The sequence below is a fragment of the Mixophyes fleayi genome, chromosome 1 (assembly GCF_038048845.1).
Source record: "Mixophyes fleayi isolate aMixFle1 chromosome 1, aMixFle1.hap1, whole genome shotgun sequence".
NCBI classification, from domain to species: Eukaryota; Metazoa; Chordata; class Amphibia; order Anura; family Limnodynastidae; genus Mixophyes; species Mixophyes fleayi.
The window spans coordinates 179827453-179851193 of NC_134402.1; the positions used below are offsets into that span (position 1 = coordinate 179827453).

At 42.8% G+C, this 23741-nt stretch overlaps 1 protein-coding gene across 2 annotated transcripts in view; it reads left to right on the forward strand.

The window, feature by feature from the left end:
• Positions 1–23741, forward strand: part of CSGALNACT1 (chondroitin sulfate N-acetylgalactosaminyltransferase 1) — a 342472-nt gene that overhangs the window by 312099 nt on the left and 6632 nt on the right. For both annotated transcript variants that reach the window (XM_075204577.1, XM_075204578.1), the window contains one exon: positions 18720–18801. In XM_075204577.1, the coding sequence (XP_075060678.1) occupies positions 18720–18801 (82 nt within the window). The remainder of the gene's footprint in view (positions 1–18719; positions 18802–23741) is intronic.

Consider the following 23741-nt stretch of genomic DNA (forward strand, 5'->3'; position numbering starts at 1 on the left):
AAAAAAGCTATTCATCTCTCCCTGTACAGACTAAACAGGCTCTACTGAGGCAAGATGTCGTCCTCATCCTCAACCTCTGATTCCTCTCCCCCTACAGTGTGTACTTCCTTCTCATCACACATTATCAATTCGTCCCCGCTGGACTCCACAACCACAGGTCCCTCTGTACTATCTGGAGGGCAGTGCTGTACTTCATTGAGGAATTGATTATTCATTTTTATAAACATCATTTTTTCAACGTTATGAGGAAGCAACCTCCTTCGCCGCTCACTGACCAGGTTCCCCGCTGCACTAAAAACTCTTTCCGAGTACACACTGGAGGGGGGACAACTCAGGTAAAATAGAGCCAGTTTGTACAGGGGCTTCCAAACTGCTTTTTTTTTCCTGCCAGTAACAATATGGACTGTCTGACATGTCTACTTGGATGGTGTCAGCAAAGTAATCATCCACAATTTTTTCAATTGTGACAGCATCCAATGCAGCGACAGTAGACATGTCTGCAATGGTTGGCAGGTCCTTCAGTCCGGACCAGATGTTATCAGCATCCCCGCCAGCGCCTCTTTTAGGAAAACTGAGCTTTTTCCTCGCAGCCATAGATGTGGAAGAAAATAAGGGGGGAGCTGTTGTCATGTCACGGTCCTCTTCAGAGGACAATCTCCTGACCAGCAGGTCTTTGCACCGCTGTAGACTTGTGTCCGCCGGAAACAGAGACACAACATACGCTTTAAACCGAGGATCGAGCACGGTGGCCAGAATGTATTCCTCTGACTTTAAAAGAGTGACCACCCTCGGATCCTGGCAAAGCGTACAAAGGGCTACATCCACAAGAGCTACATGCTTGGTGTAATCGCAATGGCTTACCAGCTCCTCCCTCACTTTCTCCAGCTGCTTCTGCAACAGCCTGATCAGGGGAATCACCTGACTCAAGCTGGCAGTGTCGGAACTGACTTCTCGTGTGGCAAGTTCAAATGGCTGCAGAACCATGCACAACACGGAAATCAGTCTCCACTGCGCTTGACTGAGGCGCATCCCCACTCCTTTGCCTATGTCGTAGGTGGCTGTGTAGGCCTGAATGGCCTTTTGCTGCTCCTCCATCCTCTGCAGCATATAGAGGGTGGAGTTCCAGCGCGTCACAACCTCTTGTTTGAGGTGATGGCAGGGCAGGTTCATGCTTTTTTGATGTGCCTCTAGTCTGCGGTAGGCACTGGCTGAATGCCGAAAGTGTCCAGCAATTTTGCACGCCACCGCAAGCATCTCCTGCACACCCCTGTCACTCTTGAGGTAATGCTGCACCACCAAATTAATGGTGTGGGCAAAACATGGGACGTGCTGGAAATTGCCCATATTTAATGCCCGCACAATGTTACTGGCATTGTCTGACACCACAAATCCCCATGAGAGTCTAAGTGGGGTAAGCCACTGGGAGATAATTTCCCTCAGTTTCTCTAATATGTTGTCAGCGTTGTGCCTCTTATTAAAGCCTGTAATACACAATGTTGCCTGCCTTTGCACGAGCCACCATTTTGTAGATGCTGCTACTGATGCAGCTGTTGCTGTTGCTGCGGAAGGGGATGCATCTACCCAGTGGGCTGTCACAGTCATATAGTCCTCCGTTTGCCCAGAACCACTTGTCCACATGTCCGTGGTTAAGTGGACAGTGGGTACAACCGCATTTTTTAGAGCACTGAGGACACTTGATCGTACTTCTCTGTACATTTTTGGTATCGCCTGCCTAGTGAAGTGGAATCTCAACGGGATTTGGTACCGGGGACACAATACCTCCATCAACCCTCTAAATCCCACTCCACTGATAGCGGACACCGGGCGCACGTCTAACACCAACATTGCAGTTACAGTCGCAGTTATACTCTTTGCAATAGGGTGACTACTATCGTATTTTGTGGTCATGGCAAACGACTGTTGGACGGGCAATTGTTTTGTGAAAGACTTAGCGGTCTTTTACGACTTCCCCTCTGGGAAGATGACCGACTAACAGCAGCAGTGGCAGTAGTAGGCGTACCGCTGCAGGATTCCTCGGATGAATCCCGTATTGAGGAGGACTCAGTCTGGCTGCTGACTTGGGCTGCAGGACTGAATCTGATGGAGATTGTGGAGGAAGTTGACGAGGAGGGTGTTGCTGGTGTGTATCCAACTGGACCACGGGATTTAGGTGTCCCTGTACCGATGAGGGTCCTAGCCCCAGTTCCTGAACTAACCACTGAACTATGAAGGTTATTCAGGTGACGTTGTCACGGGCACTAGGAGTCTTTACCCAGGGATCACCAGATGGTAGGCTTACCAGAGCAATGTAGATGGTAATAGGGTACTCTGGTAGCTGGGTGATCACGGAACATGAAATGATGGCCGATGAGATGCTCAGGAAAGTCTATGACTAGCAACACTGGTAATAATGAGGTAATGATACACAAGGAACTGTATGGACAAGGACACGTGAAGGTAGTCAGTGGTCTGCGATAGCAAGTTGTACCACTGCTATAGTGAGGAGGAATGTCCAACAGAAACAAGGAGGTGATGAGAGTCAGCGGTCTGCGGGTAGCAAGTTGTACCGCTGTCTGAGTGAAGGAATGGAATCCAAGTGGAGGTATCCAGGTAGTCAGTGGTCTGCGGTAGCAAGTTGTACCACTGCTATGTGAGAGGATAATGGAACAGGTGATACCGGAAACAGGGATCAGTGGTCTGACATCAGCAAGTTGTACCACTGCATATATATGTGAGGAGGTGCACGGGGGAAGACTGCAACACAGGATATACACAGGCACTTTATACACGATCCACAGTAATATGCACAATATAGGTATATATATATATGTAAATGACTGATCAGGTCTGCAATCTAGAAAGTCTCTTGAAGTAGTCCAGCACAATGATAACACAGTCAATGATGGCAATAGACTCAGCGGATAGCAGACTCCAGAGAGAACCAAACACAGTCCAGCAAGATATGCAATACACAGCACAGTCAATGAGAAGTATGCATACCGTGGTTCAGCAGTAGCAGTCAGATGGGATTGCAGCGGTACCTGAGCGGCTGGAGGCCGACTGGATAGGAAGTCCCTGGATAGGAGAAGCAGCGGTCTAGCAGGTGCAGCGCACAGGTGAGTAGACCGACAGGGACACGAATCCACAGGAGTCAGCAACACGTGGAACTGGACTCATAGGAAACCCAGGAGAATGGAGATGATCCAGCAGAGGGTAGTAGAAGAGATACAAATCCAATGCTGACAGGAGGGTAGAGGCCAGTGGAACACGTGAAGGCGTGGAGAGTGGATCAGCAGGAGATGGACGATAGCGCTGACCACAGCGGCAGGACTCAGCGGCACACGGAGGTAACCAGTAGCAACCACAGGAACCAACAGCGATGGGAAACAGGAGTGCAGCGCAGGGCAGGAGCTGTAGATCACGAAGTGTAGCAGATGGTAATGAAAAGCGGCAGTCTCGAGGAAGTCACAGCAAAGATGAGATGAGAGTGTAGTGCACGGAGGCAGCGGATAGTAATCAGCTGGCAGTCACGATGTTGAACACAGGCGAGTTGCAAGCAGGAGACTGTAGTGCACAGAGGCAGCGGATAGAAATCAGCAAACAGACTTGATGAGAAGCAGGTGAGTGAGGTAAAAGCTGGAGTGCACGGAGGCAGCGGATAGCAATGAGCAAACAGTCACATTGATATAAAATAACGTTGAAGTGGTGTAGAAGACTGTAGTGCACGGAGGCAGCGGATAGGAATCAGCAAACAGTCATGATGATAAAGTTGATGGTAGAAGTGGTATGGAACCACAGTAGTAGAAGTGGTTTGGAAACCACAGGAATCAGCAGCACTGAATACACAAGTAATACAGGAACACCTTCAGAGACTCATGAGGAATGAGACTCTAAGATCAGGCAACGTGGTAGTGACCACAGGTGCTTAATATAGGGAGGTTGCCTGATCTGCCAATTAAGTTAAAGGGGTATACACTGAAGTATAGAAAAGGGCTGCGCATGCGCAGACCCTCAGGATGGTGGACGGCCACGGTTCCTAAATGTCCGGGAAGAGGCACTCACGGTCCGGTGAGTGACAGTACCCCCCCTTTTAAAGGTGGGCACAGAACGCCTGGAACCGGGCTTGTCCGGATTTTTGGAGTAAAACTTCTTCAAAAGGGCAGGAGCATTAAGATCTTCAGCTTTGATCCAAGAGCGCTCCTCAGGACCAAAGCCCTTCCAATGAACGAGGAAGTGGAGGACTCCTCGCGAAATTTTTGCATCTAGTACCTCGGTAATCTCAAAATCCTCCTCCTGATGGACTTGAACTGGCTGCGGAGCTGAGGGAGGAGTTGAAAAACGGTTGATAATAAGAGGTTTGAGCAAAGATACATGGAAGGCATTAGAAATCCGAAGACTCTTAGGAAGAAGAAGTTTCACACATACTGGATTGATAACTTGAATGATCCTATATGGACCAATAAAACGAGGGGCGAATTTCATGGATGGAACCTTCAAACGAATATTTTTTGTGGATAACCAGACACGATCTCCAATTTTTAGTGGTGGAATAGCCCGCCTCTTCTTATCAGCGAAAGATTTATATTTGACAGATGTCTTCTTCAAACAGGTTCTAACCTGAGACCAGATATTTTTAAAGGTCTGACAAACAGTCTCCACCGCAGGAACTTGGGTGGGCGGGAGGGCAGGAAATTCCGGAAAAGACGGATGGTGACCGTAGACCACAAAGAATGGAGTTTTGGATGATGACTCATGGTACATGTTGTTATGGGCGAACTCAGCCCAAGGGAGTAACTCTACCCAGTTGTCTTGATTGGCTGATGAAAATATCCTTATAAAAGTCTCAAGATCTTGATTGACACGTTCGGTTTGTCCATTGGATTGTGGATGGTAAGAAGATGAGAGTGCTAATCGTATGCCCAAGGTTTTACAAAGGGCTCGCCAGAATCTGGACACGAATTGTACTCCTCTATCAGACACAATCTCAGATGGACATCCATGGATACGGAAGATCTCTTTAATGAAATGTTCAGCCAGGATAGACGAGGAAGGCAAACCAGACAGAGGGATGAAATGAGCCATCTTCGAAAATCTGTCCACTACGACCCAAATAGTGTTATGGTTCTTACTAGGTGGTAAGTCAGTAACGAAATCCATACTAATATGGGTCCATGGTTTGGACGGAATGGGTAGTGGTCGCAGCAACCCTGCTGGGGTTCTGCGGGAGGATTTGAATTGCGAACATAATTCACAGGAAGCAATGAACTCTTTGACGTCTCTCCTCATTGAAGGCCACCAGTAACTTCGAGAGAGGATCTCAAAAGTCTTGTGTTCACCGGCGTGTCCAGAAAAACGAGAGGCATGGAACCACGAAAGGATTTTCCTCCTTAGAGTAGGAGGCACGAGGGTCTTCCCAAATGGTAGCGTTTTGGTGGATGAAGCAGCCAGTGAGATACATTTGGGGTCTAGAATGGTATGGTTGGAAACCTCTTCTATATCAGAGGACGTAGCAAAGGCTCTAGATAAGGCATCAGCTTTTTTGTTCTTGGCAGCTGGTTTGAAGGTAATTATTAATTCAAAACGGGAAAAGAAAAGAGACCATCTTGCTTGACGAGGGTTCAAGCATTGGGCAGACTGGAGATATGACAAGTTCTTATGATCCGTGAAGATCGTCACCGGATGGCGAGCTCCCTCCAACAAGTATCTCCATTCCTCTAATGCGGCTTTGATAGCCAGTAATTCCTTGTCTCCGATGGTATAATTCTTCTCTGCGGGTAGGAGACCCCGAGAATAGAAGGCACAAGGGTGGAATTTTTGCTGTTCCGAGCGTTGGGAGAGAATAGCTCCTAAGCCCACATTAGAGGCATCTACTTCTAGGAAAAAAAGGGAGTGTCACATCAGGCTGACGAAGGATTGGAGCCGAAGAGAAGGACTCTTTTAATGTTTGAAAGGCTTGAATAGCCTCAGTAGACCATTGCTTAGGATTAGCCCCTTTACGAGTCAGGGCCACAATAGGAGATGCAATGGAAGAAAAGTCTTGAATGAAGCGTCTATAGTAATTGGCAAAACCTAAAAAACGCTGGATGGCACGAAGAGTAGTTGGCTGGGGCCAATGTAGTACAGCATTTACTTTGTCAGGATCCATCTTCAGACCAACTCCGGAAACAATATACCCCAAGAATGGAATCTGGGGTAATTCGAATGAACATTTTTCTAATTTACAGAACAATGAATTTTTCCGTAGCCTGGAGAGGACTTCTGCCACATGTTGGTGGTGAGAAGGCAGGTCCTGTGAAAAAATCAATATGTCGTCCAGGTAGACGACGACACATACATATAATAAGTCCCGAAAAATCTCATTGATGAAGCCCTGAAAAACAGCGGGGGCATTACATAGCCCGAAAGGCATTACCAGATATTCGTAATGCCCGTCTCTGGTGTTAAACGCCGTCTTCCATTCGTCACCGGAACGGATTCTGATTAAATTGTAAGCACCACGAAGATCCAACTTAGTAAAAATACGGGCTCCCTTAATGCGGTCAAATAGCTCAGTGATCAATGGAATGGGATACCGGTTCTTGATAGTAATGGCATTGAGTCCACGAAAATCTATACAAGGGCGTAATGATCCATCCTTCTTTTTGACAAAGAAGAACCCAGCTCCAGCGGGCGAGGTGGAAGGTCGAATGAACCCACGCTGGAGGTTCTCCCGTATATATTCAGATGTAGCTTGAGTTTCAGGTAACGAGAGTGGATAGACCCGGCCTCTGGGAGGAGTCTTGCCAGGAAGAAGATCAATCGGACAATCCCAAGAACGATGAGGAGGAAGACGTTCAGACTGAGCTTTATCAAAAACATCGGTAAATGAAGCATATTGAGGAGGGAGTCCCGGTGAAATAGCTGAAATGGAAGCTTGCTGTACCTTGAGAGGAATGACTTGGGAAAGGCAATGATGGTGACATTCAGGCCCCCAAGACGTGACTTGAGGGGTGCGCCAGTCAATCTGGGGAGAGTGACACTGAAGCCATGGAAGGCCTAGGACAATCGGACTTGTCGTAACAGGAAGAATTAAAAACGATATCTCTTCATGATGCAGAGCACCAATCTGAAGGGTTACTGGAGACGTACTCTGGGTGATGAGACCGTTGATGAGACGTGATCCATCGATAGCCGTCACAGTAATGGGAGTTTTTAAGGTAATCATTGGTAGAGACCATTGATTAACTAACGATTTGGAAATAAAATTTCCTGCTGCTCCGGAATCAATCAATGCCTGTGACTCAAAGGTCTTGGTAGCAAAGGAAATAGTCACATCAAAAGCGCAGACTTTAGATTTCATAGACAATGGAGAGGACTCCAGGGACCCTAACTTCACCTCTCCAGAACTAGTTAGGGCCTGGCATTTCCCGATCTCTTAGGGCAGGAGCTGAGGACATGAGTGGAATCAGCACAATAGATACAGAGTCTATTCTTGACTCTTCGTTTCCTCTCCTCAGAAGATAACTTGGAACGTCCAATCTCCATGGGAATCACAGCGGGTGACACTGGACGAAATTGAGGGTTAGAGCGAAAAGGTGCTTTAGCAGAAGTCGTTTTCTCAGCCTCTCTTTCACGAAATCTCATATCAACACGATGGCATAGAGAGATCAAATCTTCAAGTGACGAAGGAAGCTCTTGGGTAGTCAGTGCATCTTTAATTTTATCGGAAAGCCCCTGCCAGAAGGCGGCAACTAGGGCTTCAGTGTTCCACTGAAGTTCAGAGGCTAAGATCCTAAATTGAATGACGTACTGGCCTACAGTATGAGATCCTTGTCGCAGACGGAGGATGCTGGAAGCAGCGGAGGTCGCACGACCTGGTTCATCGAACACACTTCGGAATGTAGAAATGAATTTGGCACTATCTTGTAATATTGGATCGTTCCTCTCCCACAGAGGGGAGGCCCAAGCCAGGGCTTGTCCTGAAAACAAAGAGATAAGATAGGCCACTCTGGAACGATGGGTAGAAAAATTTTGAGGTTGGAGCTCAAAATGGACTGAACATTGGTTAAGGAAACCCCTACAAGTTTTGGGGTCTCCATCGTACTTTGACGGAGTAGGCAGGTGAAGCGTGGAAGCTATAGACACCTGGGATGGCAATGGGGAAACGGAGGAAAGCACAGGAGCTTCAGTAGTAGCTGTCACAGTCTGTCCAGATGTTCCTTGGGAGGTTAATGACTGATAACACTGAAGTAACAGCTGTTGGCGGGCATCCTGTTGCTCCACACGGCTAACCAGATGTTGCAACATCTCTTTGGCGGTAGGTTCCACATCTGGGTCTGTCATGGCCTGATCTTACTGTCACGGGCACTAGGAGTCTTTACCCAGGGATCACCAGATGGTAGGCTTACCAGAGCAATGTAGATGGTAATAGGGTACTCTGGTAGCTGGGTGATCACGGAACATGAAATGATGGCCGATGAGATGCTCAGGAAAGTCTATGACTAGCAACACTGGTAATAATGAGGTAATGATACACAAGGAACTGTATGGACAAGGACACGTGAAGGTAGTCAGTGGTCTGCGATAGCAAGTTGTACCACTGCTATAGTGAGGAGGAATGTCCAACAGAAACAAGGAGGTGATGAGAGTCAGCGGTCTGCGGGTAGCAAGTTGTACCGCTGTCTGAGTGAAGGAATGGAATCCAAGTGGAGGTATCCAGGTAGTCAGTGGTCTGCGGTAGCAAGTTGTACCACTGCTATGTGAGAGGATAATGGAACAGGTGATACCGGAAACAGGGATCAGTGGTCTGACATCAGCAAGTTGTACCACTGCATATATATGTGAGGAGGTGCACGGGGGAAGACTGCAACACAGGATATACACAGGCACTTTATACACGATCCACAGTAATATGCACAATATAGGTATATATATATATGTAAATGACTGATCAGGTCTGCAATCTAGAAAGTCTCTTGAAGTAGTCCAGCACAATGATAACACAGTCAATGATGGCAATAGACTCAGCGGATAGCAGACTCCAGAGAGAACCAAACACAGTCCAGCAAGATATGCAATACACAGCACAGTCAATGAGAAGTATGCATACCGTGGTTCAGCAGTAGCAGTCAGATGGGATTGCAGCGGTACCTGAGCGGCTGGAGGCCGACTGGATAGGAAGTCCCTGGATAGGAGAAGCAGCGGTCTAGCAGGTGCAGCGCACAGGTGAGTAGACCGACAGGGACACGAATCCACAGGAGTCAGCAACACGTGGAACTGGACTCATAGGAAACCCAGGAGAATGGAGATGATCCAGCAGAGGGTAGTAGAAGAGATACAAATCCAATGCTGACAGGAGGGTAGAGGCCAGTGGAACACGTGAAGGCGTGGAGAGTGGATCAGCAGGAGATGGACGATAGCGCTGACCACAGCGGCAGGACTCAGCGGCACACGGAGGTAACCAGTAGCAACCACAGGAACCAACAGCGATGGGAAACAGGAGTGCAGCGCAGGGCAGGAGCTGTAGATCACGAAGTGTAGCAGATGGTAATGAAAAGCGGCAGTCTCGAGGAAGTCACAGCAAAGATGAGATGAGAGTGTAGTGCACGGAGGCAGCGGATAGTAATCAGCTGGCAGTCACGATGTTGAACACAGGCGAGTTGCAAGCAGGAGACTGTAGTGCACAGAGGCAGCGGATAGAAATCAGCAAACAGACTTGATGAGAAGCAGGTGAGTGAGGTAAAAGCTGGAGTGCACGGAGGCAGCGGATAGCAATGAGCAAACAGTCACATTGATATAAAATAACGTTGAAGTGGTGTAGAAGACTGTAGTGCACGGAGGCAGCGGATAGGAATCAGCAAACAGTCATGATGATAAAGTTGATGGTAGAAGTGGTATGGAACCACAGTAGTAGAAGTGGTTTGGAAACCACAGGAATCAGCAGCACTGAATACACAAGTAATACAGGAACACCTTCAGAGACTCATGAGGAATGAGACTCCAAGATCAGGCAACGTGGTAGTGACCACAGGTGCTTAATATAGGGAGGTTGCCTTATCTGCCAATTAAGTTAAAGGGGTATACACTGAAGTATAGAAAAGGGCTGCGCATGCGCAGACCCTCAGGATGGTGGACGGCCACGGTTCCTAAATGTCCGGGAAGAGGCACTCACGGTCCGGTGAGTGACAGACGTTTAAGGGAGGATGTTCCTAGGTGGGCAAGATCTTTACCCCTGCTTATTTGAGCTTTACATAAGCTACATATGGCCATACATTGGTTGTCTGGATTTGGATAAAAATAACTCCAGACCGAAGAGGTGCATTTTTTGGTCTTCTGACCAGGCATGACGATGGGCTTTTTCATCCCATGGACATCAGCTGTTTCCCCCCCTGGTGCCTCATTTACAATAACCACATCACCATCCTCATCATCAAGTTCCTCCACAGCGCCAGCTACATCATCAATAGGCCACCTCTTCCCGTACAGTGATGGGAAGGTCAGGCTTGACAACCACCAACACCCTTGGGCTCGCCTTGAGGATTGTGATAATTTCTCTTTAGAAGGCAGAGTTGTTTGCTGTTTTGTTGCTGACAGCATAACTCTCTTCAATTTTTTGTAAGGGGGGGGGGGGAGGAGGAGGGATAAGATCCGTGGGTGAAGCTGAACCACTAGTCATGAACACGGGCCAGGGCCTAAGCCGTTCCTTGCCACTCCGTGTCGTAAATGGCATATTGGCAACTTTACATTTCTCCTCAGATGATTTTAAGTTTCTCTTTTTGCTACTTTTTCTTAACTTGGGCTTTTTGGATTTTACATGCCCGGTACTACGAGATTGGGCATCGGGCTTGGAAGACGACGTTGATGGCATTTCATCGTCTATGTCATGACTAGTGGCAGCAGCTTCAGCATTAGGAGGAAGTGGGTCTTGATCTTTCCCTACTTTATCCTCCAAATTTTTGGTCTCCATTATATGTAGCACAAGGTACTGCAGAATGTGTGAACTTGGTAATATTGCAGTACCAATGGACTTATACTGCTGGATTGGTTTTGCAAATTTGGTTATAATTACTTTTTTTTATTTATTTTTTATTTTAATATTTTTTATAACTTTTTTTTTATTTTTAAAAAACTTGGGAATAATGGGGAAATAACTATGCCCTTAGAAGCACAGAGCACAGGACACAGCACCACTGGACTGAACAGGACACAGCACAGGACCCAGCAGCACTACTGAACTCAGCAGGACAGAGCACAGGACACAGCACCACTGGACTGATAATGTGTGAACTTTGTAATATTGCAGTACCACTGGACTTTTACTGCTGAATGTGTGAACTTGGTAATATTGCAGTGCCAATGGGCTTATACTGCTGGATTGGTTTTGCAAATTTGGTTATAATTATATTTTTTTTAAAAAAAATTATTTTTATTTTTTTTATAACTTTTTTTTTATTTTTTAAAAACTTGGGAATAATGGGGAAATAACTATGCCCTTAGAAGCACAGAGCACAGGACACAGCACCACTGGACTGAGCACAGCACAGCACAGCACAGCACTGAACTGAACAGCACGAGATATAGCAGGATAGAGGACCACCTAACACACCCTCCCTCTACCCTGATCAATGCCCGAGTGAAGATGGCGGCGACTAGCGGGGAATTTATAGGATTCGAGTATCGCGAGATCCGACAACGGGATTATGAGTCAGAGCCTCAGTTTCAGATTTGAATTTGGCGCCAATACCCGGATCTGTCTCGGATCCGACTCGGATCGGCAACGTTCGGGTGGGCTCGGATTTCATAAATCCGAGTGCGCTCATCTCTAAAAATAACATATTAGTCTGTTTTTATGTTTTAAATGGATAAAATAAAATGTATTTACATGCATGTCAGAAACTAAAAATGCATTATGGGCTTTATTGTGTCCTTATTTATATAAACCTGCTGTATCTACTTTTTGTTCCATGTGGGGAAAGACGTTAGGATCAAAGCTAATCCTTGAAATATAAGTCTTAAAATATAAAACCGAGGAACGCACAATGTGGTTAATTGTAATTCCCAGACTGTTTATGTTTAGACTGTTTGCTGCATGACATCCTGTTGTACATTCCCCTCTTTCTTGCACTGTTAATGATACATGACTTGAAAGCAGACCTAAAAACACAATGTAAAAATAGTGGTTCATAAAATACTTTTACCTGATTTAAAGTTGGACATAGGTCAACTTGCGGAATGTAAAATATGCATTTACATACTACGCGTGTTCACGTAAGCTGAGTATCATAATGGTGTGGAGATGCAAGTCCGCTAAACCCTCCTTTGAGAAATTTTGAATTAGATGTATGTTCAAAATACACCTTTTAGGATGCTTATCTTTGTAGACAGGGTGTAATTTTGTTTTGCTTGGTGTATGACAGTAACACCTTTGCAATTAAATTATCCGTATGTTTTGTTACAAATTGCATGTATTTTAAGATGCATGCAACTCAAAATACACATGTACAATCTCAAAACGTATTTTTATGCATGTGTTCCTTGCCAACTTTAAATTAGTCCTTAAGACTCTTTTACGAGTAGAGTTATTGTGGGATAACTTATCAAAAGTGTTGCTAAATTCTAAATAACTTATATCCACTTATCCACCCTGATTTATCACTTTCGTTAGTACCCACATCTTATTTTTACATTAAAAAATACTAGTAAAAATGTGATGGAAAAGCATGATAAATGCAGTGCGTGTGATATGCAGTTCAAATGCATTTATTTTGGTTTGCAAATGCATTCAGTTTGTGTGTTTTTTACTTGCGTCCAGGGGCGGGGGGGCAGGGGGGCTCAGTCTAACCACTGTTAGGGTGGGTGGCCGGCTCTAACAGTGGTAAGACTGAGCCCTCCTGCCCTCCCCGGTGGTGCAAGAGCTGCATATTTCCAGCGGCGCACAGGCGACCGCATCACATGACACGCGATGCGGCTGCGTCAGCGCACAGGCGGCCACATCCCATGACATGTGACGCGGCCACATCGCGTGTCATGTTATGAGGCCTCCTGTGCGCCCCCCCGGGCTGAAATGTGCCAGCCCGCCCCTTCTTGCATCTGTGACTAAATAGGAAGTTTTCATCTTCCACTAACCAAATACATACTGTGTGTAAAAGCTTGTTAAATGCAAGTGGGTATGGTCACATTGGGTTCCCATTATGATGAATGGACTTTCTCAAGTCCTTTGACATGCCCATGAACTCACTGAAAAAAAGCACAGGAAAAAAAAAATACAACACAACTGTAAAAGCATGCATATGGAATATAGAATGAGTTTTATTATCACATCTGTGTGCATGCATTAAAAACGCTAGTAAACTGCATCATTTTACACCTGTGGGAAAGAGATTTTGAGTGACTGAGTGGAAAAAAGTAAAGCTCTTGACATGATATCTCGTTCGCAAATTCATGCAGCCTTGGCTCTAATTCTAATCATTTGACTAGTAGAATTAAATATTAATCTTTTTTGTTTTAGTTTTTTAATTTTCAAGTGTGAGTTTCGCAGTTTTATAGTTATACATAGTGTCCCTTACTGCCTTTTTGGGTAGTGGATGTGATGTATGCAGCCCATGAAATCTTATCTGTAGATACTTTAGTAGATTTTCCTGCACATGTTTTAAAAGTTGACAAGTATGGCATACTTACCAACTTTTGGCAAGTGTTTTCCGGGAGATGGTTGTGAGTGGAGGGTGGGAGGGGGCGGGGCATGGTAAATGTGTCAGTTTGGTCCCGCCGTCACGACAAAAATGCATTTTTGTCACGGGGGGGACGGGACGGGGTAGGGCCAAAATGACGCGATTCACCGCGAATCGCGTCATTTCGGGAAGGTAATTCCCGGATGCTGGAGACTTGCCAGCTCTCCCGGGAGTCCGTGAGACCGACCCGAATTTCGTGAGTCTCCCGGACATACCGGGAGAGTTGGCAAGTATGAGAGATGAGTGAAATATTAAATTCTGTACCGTGTAATATTTACCTCATTCCACATTTGGGCATGGAATATGACTTGATGCTCCAGTGAAATTAAGCCTCAACGGTTCTACACAGAATTCCCTATTCCTGCCTTAACCACAGCACAGAACAAAACAGAATGAAATGACACTGTCATCATTCCAGCTCCATCTATAAATGCGGTGAAATAGGAAATTACATTTACACTGCAGAAAGCTGTGCTATTTAGTGGAATGGGGAACCAAAATTGGAACTCTTCTCATTGCAAAGGAATGGAAATGACAGAAAAAGCAATTAGTTGCAAAATACTTCCATCACCCAGTTATTGTCAGTTCTTTATGTTTTTAAAGTTTGACCTTGCCTTTGATAGATGTATAAGTGGCTAATATTGTTCTCTGGCTTCTCCATTAGCTTTCTATCATAGAACTAATAACAATTACAGTAATTGCACTGCAAATCCTTTCAACAAATTTCCTCCCACTGAGGGTGATAAATGGCGCTGTTAAGAGTGGAATGCAGAGGTTAGGGCAAAAATGGAAGTCATTAAGTGAACTAGTCTAGTCATTGCGGTGTGTTCCGAAAGAGATCTGTGGTTTCATGTATTTATCTGAAATAAAATACACTCTATGTCCGGACATGCACATTCTATTCTTCCTTGTCTTGGCATCGTAGCATATTGTACTCCTGTGATGAGTATTTGTGCATATTTACTCATAAAAATGGCCCAACCTTTCTGTGTGCGCTGACCACTGTATGGTGTACTTGCTGTATGTCATATTGTACATTCCATCTTAATGTAAAGGTAATCTAAAACAAGTGGGCAGGACCCTTTCATTAAGTACAAACAACAACTAAAGTGTTTTATTGCTTTTGGCAATATAACAACAGATTACATGCACTGTATGTTCTTTATACAGTTTATTACAAAGTTAGTGACATCACAATCAATATACCTGGTACTTTCATGTTTTTCTGTCAAGTGGCATCATAGTCAATGATCCATTTTTTTACCTGTAATTTTGCATTTAAATACATTTCAGTATTAAAGTAAAAATATAGTGCTTACAAATGTGTCCTCAAATGTGTCCTTGAGCCATACTGTTACCCATCCAACAATCTGCAATATAAAGCGCTGCTCGTCCACTGGGCTAGTTAAGGATTTGGAGAGGGAGCACGCTGCCTGATTTTTTTTAAAATGACTTATTTAATTGAAATAACTAACATATGTTTATTAACATTTAAACGAATAAACAACACTCCACATTGTCATTCACCACTTTGCTACTTGTAAAAAAATATATATTTTTTTCTTTTCTCTGATCCTATGTAGCCCTCAAGTGTACAGCAGTACATACAGATTGTGTATTATAAACTGTCCAGAGCTCACAGTGGTTGCCATACAGAAGAAGGTTTACATACATATGGCACACATGCACGGTGCAGTTTTACTGTTTGAAATCCATGACTATGTTGGGCCAAAAGCTTTGTAAACCTGGTTTTAAAATGTGATGCAACAGAAAAAGAACAATGGCAATAAAACAATAGTTCAGAACATAGTGGGTAACTTAGATAGTAATCTGAGAGCATACAACATCATATAAAGGAAAGAAGACATAATAAAAATGATACACCGCTGTGACCTTATACCTGTTCATTCAAACAAGATTTTCCTATATTTGCTATAATCTATAAGAAAGTTTCTCTGGATGTTGAGAAAGTGACACCATGTGGTGACTCTGGTAAAAGTAGGACCAGCTTTGGAGGAAATTATCTTTTTCTTAGCATGACATCTATTTACAACAACAGAACATTTGTTGTGCAACTTACACTTGTCAAGATTTGAAGCTGGCCAAAGAGATGAGCAGCTTGCAACCTGTCAATGAAGTGTCTGAATTGGTGGATTCCTATAAATGTCAAGGACATGTCACAGCACATTAACTGACATTTCAGCTTTTTGGCCTATGTCTCATCCCATTAGGATATTGTGCTGATCATGTGGACTGTAGCTGCCTATAATTGAATTGGGATGTAATGCTCTACCAAAATTACATTTATAACAGAGGTGGAGCGGAATGTAAATCAACAATGCATTCTACATCCATGTGTCATATATGAATAGTTATAGTTCCTGCTTTTAGTGGTCCTATATAGCTTACATAGTAGTTTTTTATTTTTTCAGCCATAAATATGTATCAACTCCCCATAATCTACCAAGTGAAATTTGTCTTTTCCAGAATTAGTTATAAAAGGTAAAAGTATTAAATTAGTTTAGTCGCATTTATACATATAATACTCTCACATAGTTGTGCAATGAGTTTGTATGTACATGCCCCGAAACTACCAAATAAAGGAAATACTTGAGTAACTGAGGGACAAAATGAGTTGGTGCTTTCATGTAAGAGTTCCTGAAATAAGTAATTATCCTTAAGGCTCTGTGTAAAAAGCTGACCAGCCCAGTTGTCCAATGCTTTCTCTTCCATGACTAGAGGAAGACTGAGAATGATATTCCATGAGGAGCAGCAGCCAGGGTGATTTTAGAGGGCTGACTGAGGAAAGGTCCCCATCAACTTGGGACAGCTGTGAACAATATAGATTGTGTAGTTATGTCTGAGATAGTGGTTACCAACGCTTTCATCAAAACTGATGGTATTTCTTGTTTTATAATGGTGTTATGTCCCTTAACGATTCTTCCAGACAGTTGCAGATCCAATCTCAAAGTGTTCTGGTGGACTGTTGGTGATCCCAACGCTGTATTAACCCTCTTCTTTTATATGTTGAAAGTTACCTATATTCAAATGTGAAGTCCAATCTGTTATTGTTATGAATGGGCATGACACATGGTCAGATACTCCAGCGCACCCTTGGTTTGGTTACTTAGGAAGAATCTTTTACCAATTCCTCTTGCATCACAACTTTCTTCCAATCAATGTCTAATCAAAGGTCTTGGCCATGTGATCAAACACGGCAAATATTAGAACGACGTATAAGTCATGAATGGAAATTGTTTTCTAATATTTTTGCATCCACGTGTAATGTCCAAATAGCAATTTTAGGACAATTGAAAAAGTAAAGCCGATTTAAAAGAAACTTTCCTTCAGATAATATAGTTTTTTTTATTAAAAGAAAGTGTTAAATATTAAGCCACATTTGCAGAGTTATCTTAATGCATTGGCACGATGGGCAGTAGCATAGGGGCCCGATAGGCTTGCCAACTTTTCATTATATTATTCCAGGAGATTTATTCAGAACCTTCAATACTTCTTTATTAAGACATTTAGGTGGCCTAATCACCTCAGTATCCGCTGTTATCTGTACATGCAATCTTGCTGTTGTGAATACATATCCTGACCTTGACAAAAACAATGTACACATACTAATTGTACATAAGCAAGACAAAATCAACACACATAATTCTTTGAAGCCGGAAAGCTATAATAAAGTTCTTTTAATATTTTTAACAGTCCATGTCAGTTGCCTCCCCCTGCTACCTACTAAATGTAAACAATATAAGAAATGGAACAGAGCACAATGACATTTTTATAATTTTTAAACACTGATTTTGTTGGAGGTACCAATAAATATAAGTTTAATTTTATCGATAATTTACATTTATATTCCTGTGAGTGGTTGTGTAGGTAGGGCCTCAGTGCACTGCTTTACCCGAAGGCCTATAATGCTGTTAAGACAGCTCTGCATTGTTGGTGTGGTTCCGTTTTATAGGTAATGCAATATCTCACAGCATTTTAAGCGGCACACATGATTTATACAGAAAAACACACTTTGATGAAAGTTATGACGGATTTATCTTTTGGATATAAAGTCTCACAAAATACAATTAATTATCCATAGATGCAAATGATAAAACATACAAATATATACACAAATGTTAACATATCTTGGATTTCAGTCATTAAGGAGAGCAAAGCATAAAAAAGGATTAACTTTGCACCTGGGCAAAACCATGTTGCATTGGAGGGGGAGGTAAATTTAAAACGTGGGGAGAAATTTATAGTTTGGATTGGGCATGTCCTAGATCTCCACCCCTTGCATTGTAACATGGTTTGTCCCGGAGAACATTTACTCTTTTTTGCCTTACTTTCCTTAATGACTGCCCCATTGTCTCTAGACTTTAGTCACTTCCGAACTAGTGAAGGAGTTTTTCAAATACAGGTTTATAAACACCAAAGGTGCAAGATGTAAAGGGGAAATATCCCTCTAAAAGAAAGTCAGTTGGGAGGAATGTAAATCCAATGGCTCTGTTCATTGTGCACTTTAAATGTCCGGAATGTAATTAGGTCTGTGCAGAAACAAAAGTTTCTAAACTACATCAGTTTAAATATAATCTACTTTGTAGTCTATAAGGATGTTAAATTTAGCAACCCATCTTTCACCATGTCGTTCTCAGGAAATATTATGTCTTCTCCTTTAATTACATTTTCTGACTTGACTTCTGATTTCATAATTATTAGATTATATTCCTGCATAAGAATGCCGCTTTCGTTGAGGCAGCTGCGCTGTAATTGGATTAGCAGCTAGTACCACCCGGTTGACATTGGCAGCATTTCCCAGGCGTGTCCTGAAAGGCTTTGTTCCAGCACTGACGAACTTAATGTCATTATTTTTTAACTTCTTATATACCAGCAAAATTCAGTTGCTATGTGCAAGTGCATTTTTTTTCCAATGTTCTGAGTGCCAAAGTAATTATAGATATATCTTTGATATCGGGATTGTAGATTAAGTTTCCCTTTCTCCTTTTTTAGGTTATTAAAAAAGACACAGGATTTTGGAGAGACTTTGGGTTTGGAATGACTTGTCAATACCGTTCAGACTTCATTAACATAGGTAAGTTGGGTATTAGAAATGAGTGAAACTATTTTGCATGCATTGAGTGTCACTGTGGAACATGCTGTTTCAGTTCCAGTGATATGATGTCCACATTCTTCATAAAGCTTTACAATTGGAAACAATCAGTAATAAAACAAGACAAAGAGATAAGGGGGCTTTTTGTAACTAGCATGTCAATACTAGCAGATGTGATTAGGATATATTTGAAACTAAAATGTAATCACTGAATATAATGATTTACTGCAATGTCCTGAGTGTCATCTTTTCAGCCAGCAATTGTGATATCTGAAGAAAAAGCTGATCCTATTGAAACAATTATGCACTTAACATATTATGGAAAGGGATTATTTCTTATTACTATTCCTAGGGCTGCCATCAGAAATTGTGGACCCCAGTTCAAACTAAACTGTGAGGTCCCCTTACCCCCTTGATCCGTACCCAGCCCCTCTTCCCTCTGGGCACCATGTGGAACCATGGCACCCAGAACAACCACCATTTATAAGCACTAGACCATTCTCCAGTCCTGTGCTGCTGTCTCTTACCTGTTTTTGCAACTTTAACTACCTGGTGCTGTTGCTGGTGTCTTCAGGCAACTTGCTGCTTGGCTGGATCCTGGAATGTTGGGGCCCTGTTTGGAAAAGGGATAGGTACTATTTACCTGGAAAGCTGAACAGTCTAGGTAACCTACTCGTTAACTAGTACAATATTAAAACTTGCCAACAAAGAGAGGAGCGCAAAGCACCAAGTACATAAAATTACAATTTTTATTAGCATGTACAAATAAAATATGAGATAAGCAATTAGCTAAATAAGCTATTGACACATTGGACAAAAAGCTAAATATATAGTAAAACTGACCAATGGTTATAACAAGATGTGGCCAAATTGATTAGCATATGGTACCATATGACGCTAAATTAACTTATAGCTGTTGGATATCCAATCTCAGTTTGATAGTGAATATTGAGATTATAATCTTAATGAGCTGAATCCGGGAATGGAATGGTGCACAACAAATAGTTATTCTGAATCAATTCCACCAATGAGGTACAATGGACCCCGATATCAGTCCAGATGATAGAAGGATAGTGTATCAGTTTACGCTAACAGACAAGGCTGTTAGTTGCATCATGATTATAGGAGTATCCTCTAAAAATGTACAATATTAAATTAATAGCTTTTTGTGTTTAATAAATATGTCTCTTTCCCCCACCCAAAGTCAACATTAAATAGTACTTACGTTTAATAATTAGGCCGCCTCCGCAATAACCAGCCTGACATTAAATTGATAGCATTCCCATTTAAATAAACAAACATACCCCGCCCCCCACCAGCTCTGACATTAAAGGGATAGCATTTCTATTGAGTAAAAAGGCACATTTTTACCAACCAGTGCCAATATCTAGTTCACAGAATACAAATTCCCCCAAATTTAACACAAGCTCTGAGACGACGATGGGTTCAAGTAGTGGCAGAACTACAACCTTTGCAGAGTGTGAAGCTGCCTCACCTGTAGTCTCCGCACCCTCTGCAAAGGCAGTATTTCCTTCACTGTATGTATTGATTGTGTGTGTGCTCATTAAGAGCTTCTATCATGATTATAAGGCAGATTAAAAACATTGCACAGTGCAGTCTTTAAAAAGCTCAGCAATAACTGATTTTAGATGTTTTGCATGGCTGCAGACAACAACTTATTCTGTACCTCAGTGTGTCAGTACTAAAATAAAGATAATATAAAATTTTCCATAGTTTTATGTATTTGCTTTTGAAATATCTGTCGAAATACAGTCCATTAATATTATTTGTTTGCTTTTGTTTAACTGATTAAGTTTCAAGATGAACTCATAGTTTCATAGCTACATAGCTCAATAAGGTGTTCTGCTGTCTCTCTGTCATTTCTTCCTGGATGGCCCAACATTTTCTCAAACTTAATATGGCCAAAACGGAACTTATTATCTTTCCCCCTCTAGAGACTCTAGAGTCTCCTCTTCTCCCAACCTCTCCGTCACTATTGGTTCTACCATTATCTCCTCTTCACCCCAAGTTTGATGCCTGGGGGGTACCCTTGTCTCTTCTCTCTCCCTCACCCCTCAGATTCAATCCCTCGCCCAATCCTGCCACATCCATCTTCGAAATATAGCCCGGATCAAACCCTTTCTCTCCTCCGAGGTTACTAAAACTCTCATACACTCTCTGATCATCTCCACCTTGATTATTGCAACCTCCTCCTCATTGGCCTCCCCCCTTACCTGTCTCGCTCCTCTTTAGTTCATACTTAATGCTGCAGCCCGTCTCTCCTACCGGTCCTCTTCTGCCTCCCCTCTCTGTCAAGCTCCACACTGGTTCCCCCTCCTCTTCAGAATCCTCTTCAAACTCCTCACCCTTACTTATAAAGTCCTCTTTAACTCCACTGCTCCACATCTCTCCAACCTCAACTCCACTCGTACTCATTCTCTCCCACTGCAGTCTTCCAACGACCGCCGCCTCACCACCCATCTGGTTACCACCTCTTATTCCCGCATTTAAGACTTCTCCCGTACTGCCCCTCTTCTCTGGAACGATCTCCCCCATTCTATCAGGCTGTCACCTAGCCTGAAAAACTTTAAATGCTCCCTCAAAACCCATCTGTTCAGACTAGCCTACCCTTCCTCCGCCTAACCCTGCCCTCTTATAACCCTCTTCTCTATCTTTGGCTACTATCTTCTATACCTCACCCCTTCCTTCTTACTTCTGTGCTTCCTTCTCCTCAGTGTTCTTGTCCCTCACCCCCCTCTTACCACTCTTGTCTCCTGTCAGTCTTCCCTCACATTTAGACTGTAAGCTCCCTTGAGCAGGGCCCTCTTTCCTCGTGCCCTCTGCATTTTGTTTACCTTTAGCCCTCTGCCTCTTCTCTCCATTTCATCACTTGACTCCTGCCCCTATCTTTTTACTCTTCTCTAGTGCCTTATCTTCTCTATCTATGCCTTGATTCTGTAAGTTGTGCCCCTCTCTCCTTGGCACTGGCGTTACCCCCTTTTTCACTCCCCACCTCCCCTCTTCACTTCCATTTTACCTGTACATTGGAAGTCACTTCTTTCACTTTGCCCTGTGCTCATTTTTTGGCCTAGCTGGCTAATATTTATACTTTTTGCACTGCACTGTGCTTATGTACTACCCTGTATGCCATGTAATGTTACCCTGTACTGTTTTCTTTTGATCTATGTACGGCGCTGCAGAACCTTTGTGCCTCCTCACAAATAAAAGATAATAATACATAGTAATAAGGATGAATAAAGATACAAGCCAATTAATGTAATACTTCCATCAATTTTAATTATGCAAAGAAGACAGAGAAAAGCAAAATAAAGCCCACCGTGTGACAGTTGTCAAATTAGCTTCACATGGGGGACAAATTAAGATAAACTCCCAGACTCTATCATGGTCCAGAGTCCACGATGTCTTCTACTAATTATACTATAACTGCTGACAACCTTTCTTATAAGAAAGGCATCCACTCCAGTGTGAAATTGTTAGTAAATTTGCCATCACCACCTCATGTGCTAAGTGGATTCCACAGGTTAACAAGCCTTACAGTAAAGAACCCTTTCCTATGTTGTTGATGAACTCTTTATTTTATTCACAACCCCTTCTCCGTAATCCTTGGTAAGAAAATTAATTCAAATAATAAATGTGTTCATTTGGATATAGTCATACATATTAATTTGAACATCTTATGCCAATTTTTTTTCCAAAGTAAGCAGAATAACTTTATGTAAGCTCTATTAATGAGGTTACCTTCTCAAGTTCTCATGTGTCCTCCTTACAGTGAGGTGCCCAAAACTATACCTTACATTCAATATGTGAATTATACATTGGTTATACTTTGTTTGTACCACATACATTTATTCACCTTTTTTACATTCCAAGGGGTATGTTTGCTAAACTGCGGGTTTAAAAAAGTGGACATGTTGCCTATATGTGGTGGCCGAGTATTGATGGGACTTCCTTCCCTTACCTTGTCCTCCAGACACGAGTCAGGTTCTTTTTTGGTCGGATATCCGGTGGTCAGGAGATAAATTCTTCAATGAAAGGGACAAGGATTGGACAAATAACTTGGGTTTATTAATAACGCAGTAAAGATAATTTTGGTAAGCCACCGCGCCACTGACCCCTTCAGCTCAATGGTAATGACAAAATATTCATTTGATCAACATAGAGCACAATAGCATTTAACATATAATAATAATAAATCAATTTTCAGGTAAATCACTTAACATTAATATTCAACTAAAACATTTGGTAATGTTACCATATTTACACTCAGTCCTGGGTTGAACTGTGCACAGGAATTTAGTAGAAGTGATGCACGTGGTTGGGGCCCATAAATTACTTTTTCTCGCCAAATAAACTGATGATCTTTTGTATTGCACAGTCTCTTTTGTGTGTATTCACAGACCTCTCTATTTTCTCTCCTCTCACACTGTTCTCAGTACATAGCTCAGTCTGTTTAGTGTGATGTCATAGATCTCTATACTGCTTATTTGTTTTCAGTACTTTCCTTTTTACTCACACCTCTCTTTGGCTCACTTCTTATCTTCTTCTCTTCTTACACTTACTTCACTTTTAATCTGCTTATATATCACTTTGTCCAATTTTAATTCTGTCCCTATTTTTCTCTATCAGTCTATGCAGACACAGGGATCTCTCTCCCTCAGAAGTCTAGAACTTTCCTCTTCCCACTGCCTTCTGGGAAGTCACAGTTATTACCAAAGTTAGTGGACTTGTTGCTATTCCACACACTCCTCCTTCCTGTTACTCCCGGCAACCACCAACCACTCTCAACTGTCACTTCTCCCTCAAGAAAATATATATTTTTTTAAATCTTTATAAACACTTTTACCAATTAACAAATTAAATTAACAAATTAAAAACATATAGATACACCCCAGGGTACTCAG